Source organism: Aptenodytes forsteri, unplaced genomic scaffold (assembly GCF_000699145.1).
Source record: "Aptenodytes forsteri isolate BGI_AS27 unplaced genomic scaffold, ASM69914v1 Scaffold349, whole genome shotgun sequence".
Taxonomy (NCBI): domain Eukaryota; kingdom Metazoa; phylum Chordata; class Aves; order Sphenisciformes; family Spheniscidae; genus Aptenodytes; species Aptenodytes forsteri.
In genome coordinates this window covers 4848939-4860656 of record NW_008794452.1, presented here as the reverse complement: position 1 = coordinate 4860656, position 11718 = coordinate 4848939, and the positions used below count along the sequence as shown (strand labels likewise).

Sequence of the window (11718 nt, the reverse complement as noted above, 5' to 3'; positions counted from 1 at the left end):
CCCTGGGCATCGTGCCAGCGGTTTTTGGAGGATGCTCGGCAACTCACGCGCTACCTGCGCCCTTTCCTGGCTGCCGAGCTCAGGTCCCACTCTGCAGGCTGCACGCTGCAGGGATGCGGAGAGCGTCATTTCAGAGAGGTTTTTACATGAGCCTGTGAGTGAAGTTTTGTTGGCTGCCTCCGTTGCCAGTTGGATTATCTCCTGCCAGGCCCCTTTGCCAGGGAATTTAGGTTTGTGGCATCGAAGCAGTTTAAATTAAAAAAAAAAAAAACCACCACCCACCCCCAACAAAACAACAACTCAGTGGATGCAAAATTGAATAGTAAATTAGAAAAGAAAAAAAGCTATATTTGCTGCTCTGATACAGGTAAGAGGCTGCTCAGCAGGAGAGGGGAGCAGGACCAGTGGCCTGATGCAGGCACAGGGAGAAGTGTGGGACAGTTGACGGTGGGGGGCTTGCACCTCCTCACACCCCTGTCCCCCTGCCTGCGGCGGGGCGCTGGGAAAATTACAGGTCTGCAAATGAGATGGGGGAGGAAGTGGCCAGCGGTGGAGAGGTGGGGAAGAGCCAGCCAGAGAGAGAGAAATTAGCCCGGAGTTTAATTCATTGTTTCCAAAAGAGCAGTTAATGGATTATGACAAATGTCCTACCGCTCTCCCTTAGTGCTGTGTTAAATGGAAATGGAAAGTCAATTTTCCTAAATGGATTTTAAACGACTGACCTCGTGTATTTTTTTTTCCCTCACTGATTTTTGCTCAGGAGGCAGCTTGGTCATCTTGTTTTCTTGACGCATCTGATTATTTTTTTCTTCTTCTTCTCCTTACATCTCAGGATTCTCTGATCCTCTCTGTGCAGCGCTGCTCCTTGCCAAGGGTGATGAAGGGAGTGGGCTTCTTTCTTCCTTGCTAGCTCCGGAGATGTTATCACGGGGCTGGGGATATTTACTGTTTTCCTGCAGTGCCTGGAGTTGAGAATCACAGCTCTCGCTGGAGGAAGAGAGGAGGAGAAGGAAAAGCTCATAACTCTTTTAGGTGTAAAAAAAAAAAAAAACAAAGCCTCGTGGTGTGACCTGACTGCTAGCGAGCTGCCCAGAAACAACAGGTTAAGCAGTAGCACCCCAGTGCGTGTATGTATTTTATCAGTCCTGCGATATTTGGGTTTGATCATTATGGGCAAAATGGTTGGAAACAGGTTTCCTGTGTTGGATGCTGCATATGCTCCTCGGTGTCAGTCACAGCATGTTCTCAAGACGGTGCTGGGCATGAGCCACCATGAGGCTACTGCTACTCATGGGTCTCAGGGGTTATGTCCCTGGGTGAGCCCTAAGGTGCTTACCCCTTTTCAAGACTTTTCTTGGCCTGGCCTGACCAGATGTGACCTCTTCTCCTGGTTATTTTTGCAATGAACTTGGTTTTGAGAGCAAACAAGCAGGAAGATGGAGATCACCAGGGCACTGACCCCCTCTGGTTTCTGGAGCGGGATAGTGTGAATTGTGATTGCATTTTTGGGTGATGTTCTCTGGAGGTGGCTGGGCTGGAAGCGATCGCTCACCTGCAGTGGGCAGATGGCTGGTCCCTGTGGGCTGTGCTGGCAGGGGCTGCTGGTGCCCCCCCCCCAGCCCTTGCTGAGATCTGAGCGCCGGTGGGGGGTGGGATCCCAAACACGGCTCCAGCAAAGAGCAGAATGTGTGTGATTTGTGCCGTGGTCATGGTCAGCGTTCCCAGCACAAGCCCTGCCGGCGTTTTGCTCAGAGCATGCTCACGCATTCCTCAGGGCTGTCAGAAGGGAAGCTTGGGAGGGGGACACACCAGCCCCTCTGCTTTCACACTCATGCAGGGAGCCCTGCAGAAAGAGGTGGTGTGGAGGTGAATGCCAGGGGGGAGGTAGGGTGGCATCCCATCTCATCCCATCCCCATCTGCATGCCTCAGTCCCCAATGTCAGAGGCATTTCTGCAAGTGTCTGCTTCTCCAGAGCCTCTCTGTGTCCCCGTCACCATCCCAGGACTTGGGTTTGTTTTTCTTTTTTTCCTGGTGGTCTCTTCTAGCGAGATCACCCAGGCTTTGGTGTCGGCCAGGACTCGGAGTATGGATGGGAGGGCTGGTACCCAGGTGAAAGCAGCCTGGGTGGGATGCGCCCCGCAGCAGCAGCTCTCTAGCTAGCAGAGATTTGCTTTTCTTTTTTTTGGGAGCCTCCAGCCCTCTTTTGCTTTTTTGAGCATCCTTAGCAGGGGCTGCTGGTGATGTCACCATGTGTTGGGCAGTCCTGGAAAGGAAAGGGAGGGATTAAGCGGTGTAGGCAGGAGTTGTGTCCCCGCTGGCACGGGACTAACGGCACCTCCCGACCCTCTCGCTCCCCTGGCAGGGCTGGAGTACAGTGATGTGCTGCCCGACTCCTTCCCCTCGGCCCCGGCGGAGACCCTCCCTCACTTTCTGCTGGAGCCGCAGGACGCCTACATCGTGAAGAACAAGCCTGTGGAGCTCGTCTGCCGCGCCAACCCTGCCACCCAGATCTACTTCAAGTGCAACGGGGAGTGGGTCAACCAGAACGACCACGTCACCAAGGAGAGCCTGGACGAGGTCACTGGTGAGCGAACTCACCCTGGCATCCCCCTGCCTGCCCTTCCCCTCTCTTCTTTCCAGGTGCTTCTGCCCTTTTCTCTTGCACAGCCGCGCTGGAGATGATTCTCCTCCAGGTAGACCAATGGGTCTCTTTGTTTCATTTTTATCATTCCCAGGTGACTGCAATTTCATGAGGTCACTTTTGTATGTTTTCCACCTCCTTGGTCCATGCACAGCTTCTCTCTCTTTCTGTATCATCGGTGAATTTTAGTAGAGGAGCTGTCCCCTTCCAGACCATTGATGAAGGCATGATGATGGTATTGGTCACCACATCCCACAGAAGCTTGGGGAAGTGAGCCTGCATGCTTGCACGCTTACCCTTTTGCAGGATTTGGGGTTGTTAAATGGGATTTGAAAGGCAGCACATTTAAAAATGATTAAAAAAAAGAAACGCCTTCCTACAAAACGCCTAATCAACACATAGGAGTCATTGCCATGAGGGGTGGCAAAGGCCAGCAGCTTACCCAGGTTTGCAAAGGGATTAGATATTTAATGGGTAATGAGAACATTTGCAGGTAGGATTTGAAATGCCTTTTAATGGCAGATGAGCTCTCCCCTGCCTCAGAGGACAAGTCAGCCTCTGGCTGCCTGAAATGGGGGGCACAAAGGTGGTTTAGGTGTCTTAGGGGGTGTCTTATTCCCTGGGACTGGGCTCTGCAGAGCTGCTTGCCCTGTGCTTTGAAACGTCCTGGCATGAGAACAAGGTGTGGGGGTTTGATATATCATGTAATCAAGTAGATTTGCTAAAATGAGGATGCTTTAGCTCAGCTCCCATCTTTTCTGCACCAATTTTGGTACTCGTGGCCTGATCAGGAGGGGAGGCAAATGATCATGTTTCTTATGTAAGATCTGTTCTCTGCAAATCCCTGAGCCTGCGGCATCCCTATTTTTTTCCCCAGCCTTGTCCTTCCCCAGCATCTCCTCAGCATCATCCAGTGCTAGCCGTAAGCCCGTCCTTGCTTGGGTGCATCTCTGAACCTGTTCTGCAAAGAGGAGACCATTTCTTTTCCCTGTGGCTTTTTGAGCCTTTCCTCCTAAAGCTGCTTCATCTGTTCCTGGGGTGTTTTTCTTCCAGACGATCTCTTTGTGAAGGATGGTCAAAAATGCACGGGAAGGCTGTCCCCTTGCTTCTCTGGAGGCTGTCGGGAGCACTGGCAACGCCGTTTCTCTTTTTCAGGGTGCATCTCCACCTCCCAGCTCTTGCGGAGGCCAGATTTGAAACCCTCACCGCTCTAGGGCTAAGTCAGGGCTGATTAGTGACCAAGCAGCCTTCATCGAGGGGTTATTAATTTATTTATAACATGTGGCTGTGCTGGGTCAAGCCAAAGGTTCGTGCGCCCCACGTGCGGCAGTGGTGGGTACATAGAGGAAGAGCATTGAACCGGGACAAGGATGGAGTGATGGACCCCGCTCTGTTACCCTCCCAGCTTCCTGCAGTCTGTGATTAGGGACTCCCTGGTCCAGCGGCGATATCTTAGCAGTGTGGTCCAGCCCCGCATGGATTCTTCCCCTGTTAATGTGTCTAAATGCTGTTAGGACTTATTTCTCCTCCGGGTTGCCCCAGCATCCTGTAGCAGGGAGTTTCATGGCTTAGCGATGTGCAGCGTGGAAAAAGCACTATATTTCTGGCCGCACTGCTTGATCCACCTCCTGGGTGAATACCCCTTACCAAATAACCTGCCTTATGCAACTCTTGAGCAAAACAGGCTGGAGAAAACATAGCAGAAAGGGAGCAGAAAGGCTGTGCAGCAGGAGCTTACCCTGTTTTAGGGGGTACTCATCCCGTAGGGGGGACTCTCTTGCTTTGGGCCAGCATCTCCCTCTCAGATCCCAGTCTGCAGATGCAGAACATGTACCAGCAATTTGGGGAAGAAACAGTGCACGCCTTTTTCACACAGGCTTCAAGGATGCTATTGCTGCTATCAGTGAACAAACCGATAATACCTTCGGTACGGAGGTGATACCGTGCATGTAAAACTCTGCCGGTGTGGGCATATCTGCCCAGCAGCTACCCTGAGAAAGGGAGCTGGAACCAAAGTGGTTTGCTGTGCTAAAAAGTCTGCATTTGCAGCGCCTGCTGTTCGTAGGGAAAGCTACTGCAAAGGGCACAGGGGAGAGCTGGCCACGAAGCGATGGGTTAACACAGTTAGGTGTTTGTGGCTTTTTAAGTATCCTTAAGCTTGGGAGAATAGACCTTTAAAAAAGAAAAAGCAACTTTTAAGATGACGTGTCTTGAATGAGCTGGGCTCGGTAATGCTCTGACTGCGTCTGATCCGAAACATTTCATGCGGAAGAAAGCAAAAATAGGCCAAGTCAGAGAGGATAATTCAGCTAGACGAAAGGGGACGGTCGGTAAGAGCAGCTGTGTTTGGATGCCGGTAAGCCGTTTAAGTAGTCACTCCTGTGAGCTGTAAGCTCAGCCTACAGTTTTGGGTAGGCTTTGCTTTCAGGGGTTACAGAGATAGCAGGGCATTTGCAGGATGCTCCCCACCTTTCCAGGGCTGCTCAACCCACCCCACCAGGGCTTTCCAGAGAGACGAGATGGTTTTGAGTCATCTCAGTCCTGGGTCCTTCTGAGAGCCCTGATTTTTCCAAAAGTGCTTGGCCCGTAGGCTTTGCTTTCAGGGGTTACAGAGATAGCAGGGCATTTGCAGGTTGCTCCCCACCTTTCCAGGGCTGCTCAACCCACCCCACCAGGGCTTTCCAAGAGACGAGGATGGTTTTGAGTCATCTCAGTCCTGGGTCCTTCTAAGAGCCCTGATTTTTCCAAAAGTGCTTGGCCCAAATGCCTTTTCTTTTTTGTTTTTTTTTTCCCCTTAATAGTGGCAAAATAAATTGTATTTCCTTGGTGCGCGTTTGTCAGCTATTCCACAGGAAGGTGGCAGAGAGACAGTAATTGCTCCTCGCAGCACTGGGAGCGAGCTAACAAAATTACAGCTGGGGAGTACGTGGCTCTCTATTGCCATGAACTTGAGGCCTTTTTATAAATAGAAGCTGCAAAAAAAGGGCAGGTATTGCTGAAAATAAGGAAAAGTAAGCCCCAAGTCCCTTCCGCCCTTGGCGATGGGAACGCCGTGTGGGGTTGATGCTTCAGGCGAGCCGAAGCAGCTTTCCAGCCACTCTTCCCCAAGCCTGTAGCGCTGCATGGGGTTGTTGTGACCCAAGTGCAGGACCCGGCACTTGGCCTTGTTGAATCTCATACAGTTGGCCTCGGCCCATCGATCCAGCCTGTCCAGGTCCCTCTGCAGAGCCTTCCTACCCTCGAGCAGATCAACACTCCCGCCCAACTTGGTGTCGTCTGCAAACTTACTGAGGGTGCACTCGATCCCCTCATCCAGATCATTGATAAAGACATTAAACAGAACTGGCCCCAGTACTGAGCCCTGGGGAACACCACTTGTGACCGGCCACCAACTGGATTTCACTCCATTCACCACAACTCTTTGGGCCCGGCCATTCAGCCAGTCTTTCACCCAGCGAAGATTTCCTTAAGATCTTTTATTTGTCTTGTTATATTTGTATTTAAACGGCAGCTGACAGAGATGGTTTCTCCCCACAGAAAAGCCTTCGAGGCATCCTTCAAACCTGGCGGGTGGGAAGGGGTCTGGGCAGGGGGGCAGGGATGGGGACATCGGTGCTGGGGGAGAGGGCTGGCGGAGGAGAGTGATGCCTCTTGAAATGGTCAAGAGGTCCTGGTCCTGCCTAGCTGGACAGGGGAAAAATGAAAAAGACTCCTCCACATGAGCCATTGCCCTGGCTTCGGCTTCAAGTCACCCTCCGGAGGCAACAGTCTGTGATTTGCAGAGGTGCCAAACCTGGATGCCTCTGACATGCCTCCAACCCACTGCCTCTGCCCTCGAGCTTTGTGCATCCAGCAGCCCTCCTCCTGGGTGCTGCCTTAGTTTCCCTCCTCCTGGGTGCTACTGCCGAGCTGAATGCTGTCCCTCTGTCCCCTTCCAGGGATGCTGGTGCGGGAGGTGCAGATCGAGGTCTCCCGGCAGCAGGTGGAAGAGCTCTTTGGCTTAGAAGATTACTGGTGCCAGTGCGTGGCCTGGAGCTCCGCAGGCACCACGAAGAGCCGCAGGGCATATGTCCGCATAGCATGTAAGTGCCCGGTACATGTAGTGCTTGCTCAGGCACGACCACTCCGGCACTGCTCCCTGTCCCTCTGCAAGAGCTGTGTTCACCTGCTTGCACTGCCTTGGTTCTTGTTTTGTTTAAATGAATGCTTCTCCCACTTTCTTTTCCACTTTGAGGGCCCTAAAAGGTTTCCAGAGGGTACAACCCACCGATTTAGAAATTGGTTGCAAAGCCTGAGGTGTGACCCTGGGTCCCAGGCTAAAAAAGCAGTGTTGTCAAGCCAGGTGTGTGCTGCTTCTGGCAGCAACACCAGCTGAAATAGCGGCCAGGCTGTTCATTCACGGCTTCCCACGACCCCCGAGACACGGTGGGTGCAGCTGAGTGGGGTTGGCTGTGTCTAAAAGTTGGCTTCCTGTTGAAAGCAGTGCTTTTTGATCAGTTGGAGGTGACCCATCCTTGCTGGATGGCCCTGGTCTTAGCTCCCCATCCCAGCTCTGGCTTTGCATCTGAGCAGGCGTTGTCCCGACCTGCCTGGGCGAGAGGCCGTGGCACTAGCTGGGTTAATACCGCATTGCCCATCAGTGTGCTCAGCTCTTCCCGGTGCTTCATTATCGTTAATAACCCAATGGTTAGCACCTTGCATGCTTTGCCTGAATCAGCGACTCCGTGTCCCTGGAGTCCCTGCTGTCATATGTCACTTCTCTAAGCTGCTGTTTGTGGGTGTCAGCCTGATTAAGGGCGAGTTAATCAGGCTGTTACCCGGCTGAATTTGCTCTTTTAGCAAATGAGATGGCAAAGCTATAGGAGAACAACCAGGCTTCCCTAGTCGTAAACAGATTTTGCTATTAGAGGGCTAATAATCCAGCATGTTATCCAAAACGCAGGGGGCTGGTGAATCAGCTATGCTGCTGAAGGATTTCATCTGAATGGGGAAAATGTTATGAGGCACAGGGCTGGCTGCTGAGGGAGCCCTTTTGTCCGGCCCCAGCCAAGGGTTTGGTGTTTCTCGGAGCCCAGCAGATGGGATGAACCGAGGGTTCACTGCCCTGCACAAGCGGGAGCCGCAGCCGTAGAGGGCTGGGTGCTGTAGCAGAGGATTGCAGCACCACCTAGTGATGCTTCTGCTCCTTTGAAGGCTCTGGAGCGGGACCCTGCCGTGTCCCCCACATCTCTGGGGGCTGTGCTGGGCTTCTCCCTTCTCACCCTTCCCCAAAGCACTGGCCAGCCCCTTGATGAGTGAGTCTGGCTTTTCAGCAGCAGCCGTTCCCCATTTCGGCACTGGAGTGCAATGTCTGGGTTTCCAGTGAGTCTGGGGATGTGGCTCAGCCAGGACCAACTGGGGCAGAGCTGAGCAACAACCCCCTGTAGCCCTGAAATTTGGGCATTCACTTTGGCGCCAATGTGGGAGCCAAGCTGTTCTGCAAATCTTGTTTTTTCCCCCTTCAATAGAGAAGGGTCCTGGTGTAGAGAGCCCAGAAGGGGAAAGAAACGGTGGTTAAGCTGAGGTTTAGCCCCAAAAGTAAAAGACAGGAGGGGGTATAAGCTTGCAAGTGCATGAAGGAGGAAAGGCATTGTCCTCGAGCACCACGTGCTGTCCCAAATCCATCCTGGGAAGATGCTTCTTTGCCTCCTTTCTCCCAGGACATGTTTTGTTCCAGCTGTGTTACACCAGAGTGATATCCCTATTCGTGGGCTCCTGGTGATGAGGCGATGCTCTCTCCCTCCCAGGGTTTTGTGGGTTGCCCTGTTTCCTCAGCAGGCTGGTAACCCCTGGGTTTTCCTTCCCCTGCCCCAGACCTGCGGAAGAACTTCGACCAGGAGCCACTGGGCAAGGAGGTCCCGCTGGAGCATGAGGTCCTGCTGCAGTGCCGTCCACCCGAGGGGGTGCCGCAGGCAGAGGTGAGCAGCTTGGCAGCGCAAGGAAATGCCTGGTGGCGTGTCCCCTTCCAGCAGTCTGCAGCCACGGCCGGGGAGAGACAGAGCACGTCCTTGCAGATGGCTTGCGGCTGCGATGGATGGCCTCACACCGAGACCGTCAGCTTTCATTATTCAGCAGAATTGTTTATTTTGGGCAGTGGATCTTTATTCTGACATCTAATAACACATGTAACCTCAGCACCTGCTCAACCCACCTCTCCCATGCTTCCTGATGTGCCGTTAACCCGTTAGAGGGAAGATCTAACAAGGAAGCACCCAATGACTTGTCTGAAGGGGAGCAGTCACAAGCAAGAGCCAAGGGCTGGGAAAGTCAATCCAGATGATTGATGCATTTCCCTAGCACGGTAGTGGTGCTTTCTCTGCCCACAGCTTCATCAGCCCCCAGGAGCTGAGCGTTGGTGGCAGCCACAGTGCCCCATCCTTGGCCAAAACAACAGTAACGTGCCCCGGTCAGGCCTGGTTTGGCCCAGCTTTTGAGGAGAAATCAATACAGTCAGAGGCAAGGTTGGCCAGCCAATGGTTGTGGTGCTGAGGACGTCGGTGATCTCGGTGATGAAGATGGGAAGAGCTTCGGGGCAGGTCATAGGCTGGTCGGGGGGGGGTTGCTCTCCATCAGGGCTGGTGAATTCAGCCCCTCTTACCTGACGTTTGTCCTTGCTCGTGCCTGCACCCATGCTCGGTGCCAGTATCGATTCATGCCCTTCCCAAACAGCCTAGTTAAGCAGTTGAGTCCTGGCTTAGTTTTGGGGCCCTTGGAGACCCTCGTGGTGGGGAGCACATGGGATGGGCATTTCCACCAAAACCCATGACGTGCTTTTCCTGGGTGAGTGTTCAGTTCTTGTTCAGCTTAATCACCGTCCTTACTCATCCCTTCCTTTGCATTGCCAGGTGGAGTGGCTGAGGAATGAGGATGTCATCGATCCCACCCAGGACACTAACTTCCTGATCACCATCGATCACAACCTCATCATCAAGCAGGCCCGGCTCTTGGACACCGCTAATTACACCTGCATGGCCAAGAACATTGTGGCCAAGCGCCGGAGCACCACAGCCGCCGTCATCGTCTATGGTACTAGCCCTTGCTCTTGGGGAGGGGGCCTTTGCTGCTGGCCATGTCTCCAAGCCAAGCGGAAATACGAGCACTTTCTGGGAGTGGTAGGAGTGAACCCCACCAGGGCATTGCATTAAAGTAGGTGTAATACCCAATGTCTGCAAAACAGGAACCTCTACTGGCTTGCACAGGCTATTAGGAGAGGTTATTAGGTGTAGGTATTTGCAAGCCTTCTTGGCTGGGTACAAAGGTGGGTGAAGGTTGAACCCAGCCAGATTGCTTTGACTCTCAAAGCAGCTGAAAAGCTGCATTTGGCTGAACTTTGCTATGAAACCAAAGATCTGCTGAGGCCAGATGCAAAAATATTTGCAAAGTGGAAAAAGAACCAAAGCAGGCTTGAGCATCTTGTGCATGGGGTGTGCAACGCGAGAATGAGTCTCGTGATTTGCTTTTCATGAGGGTGAGCTGTTCCAGGGTGTCACAGAAGATGTAAGGACAGAGGACCTGGTGAACCATAGGCTTAGCTCCAGTCCCTGCTGAAATGGGCTCCGTTGACATGTTAACACTGTCCGTCTCCTCTTGCAGTGAACGGTGGCTGGTCCACCTGGTCTGAGTGGTCTCCTTGCAACAACCGCTGTGGCCGGGGCTGGCAGAAGCGCACCCGGACGTGCACCAACCCTGCGCCGCTGAATGGCGGCTCCTTCTGCGATGGGCAGCCTTTCCAGAAGATCACCTGCACCACCCTCTGTCCAGGTAAGGCAGGTTCAGAAACCTTGTCCACACTGCCTGTCTCCCAGGTTGCATGGTCCAACTGTGCTCCTGGTGCTCCCCAAGGAGACAGGGGCTCAGGAGACCAGTCTGAAGCATCTTTCAGTCTGCCAAGACCTGAAAGAGCTGAAGATGTCTGCAGAGAAACAACTTAGCCTCCCCAGATAGCATCAGGGCTGGGTTTGCTGGGATAACGCACCCAAAGGTCTCTGGAAGCCCTGAGATGGGCATGGGCACCTTTCTGCTGCCAGAGACATCCTGGCACTGGGGAACGAGCCCCAGTGCTGTGCCAAGGGGTGTACCGACGTGCCTGTGTTTGGTGGCCCACAGTGGATGGCGCGTGGACAGAGTGGAGCAAGTGGTCAGCGTGCAGCACTGAATGCACCCACTGGCGCAGCCGCGAGTGCGCCGCCCCAGCCCCCCGCAACGGTGGCAAGGACTGCAGTGGCGTGCTGCTCGACTCCAAAAACTGCACCGACGGGCTCTGCCTGCAGAGTGAGTATGCGGGCAGGCGGGCAGGGACCGGTGCCATAGACGATGCTGAGTGTGGTGCTCCAGCGCTTGGCCACGCTGTTGTTGGCCGTGCTTCCAAGTTGACAGGGCAGACAGCAGCGCCACTGGCACCTGATTTTTAAATTGTGTCTTTAACAAGGTTTTTTTAACCAGACTCACCCTTTCCAAAGCTAGTTCTCACCCGGTGGAAGGAAAGGTTTGGGGGATTTTTGGTGGGATCTAAATGTCCCACCAAGCCTTCTGAAACGGCACTAGGTTTGGGGTCCCTGCTGAAGTAAGGCTGGTTGTGGTTAGTGGGGGCAAGCCAGGGGGCTTCTCAGCCCCACCATGAAAACACCTGACCTGGGGTCATTGCTCAGTAGGAGCCCTGGAGCTACCAGCAGCTATTAAAAAAACCAATAATAATAATAATAATGGTGCTGCTACACTGTAAGTGGGCACACTGAAGGCTGAGCAGCCGATGCTGCCACCTGCTGCTGTGTGACACCACTGTCCCTTTTAATGCTGCCATGGCCAGAAATGCCCAAAGACCTGTTAGCTGGGGGTGGGCTGCCGGGGATGCACACCCCAGGGTGTCCTGGTTTTGGCTGGGATAGAGTTCATTTTCTTCCTAGCAGCTGGTACAGTGCTGTGTTTTGGATTTAGTATGAGAATAATGTTGATAACACACCGACGTTTTAGTTGTTGCTAAGTCGTGCTTACACTAGTCAGGGACTTTTCAGCTTCCCATGCTCTACCGACTGAGAAG

The 11718-nt window shown here is 53.2% G+C and overlaps 1 protein-coding gene across 1 annotated transcript in view; it reads left to right on the top strand.

The window, feature by feature from the left end:
• Positions 1-1272: 1272 nt before the first annotated feature.
• Positions 1273-11718, top strand: part of UNC5B (unc-5 netrin receptor B) — a 16826-nt gene continuing 6380 nt past the window's right edge. The window contains exons 1-7 of the mRNA XM_009290584.1: positions 1273-1316; positions 2263-2585; positions 6581-6724; positions 8496-8599; positions 9527-9707; positions 10275-10442; positions 10788-10952. Coding sequence (XP_009288859.1) covers positions 1273-1316; positions 2263-2585; positions 6581-6724; positions 8496-8599; positions 9527-9707; positions 10275-10442; positions 10788-10952 — 1129 coding nt within the window. The remainder of the gene's footprint in view (positions 1317-2262; positions 2586-6580; positions 6725-8495; positions 8600-9526; positions 9708-10274; positions 10443-10787; positions 10953-11718) is intronic.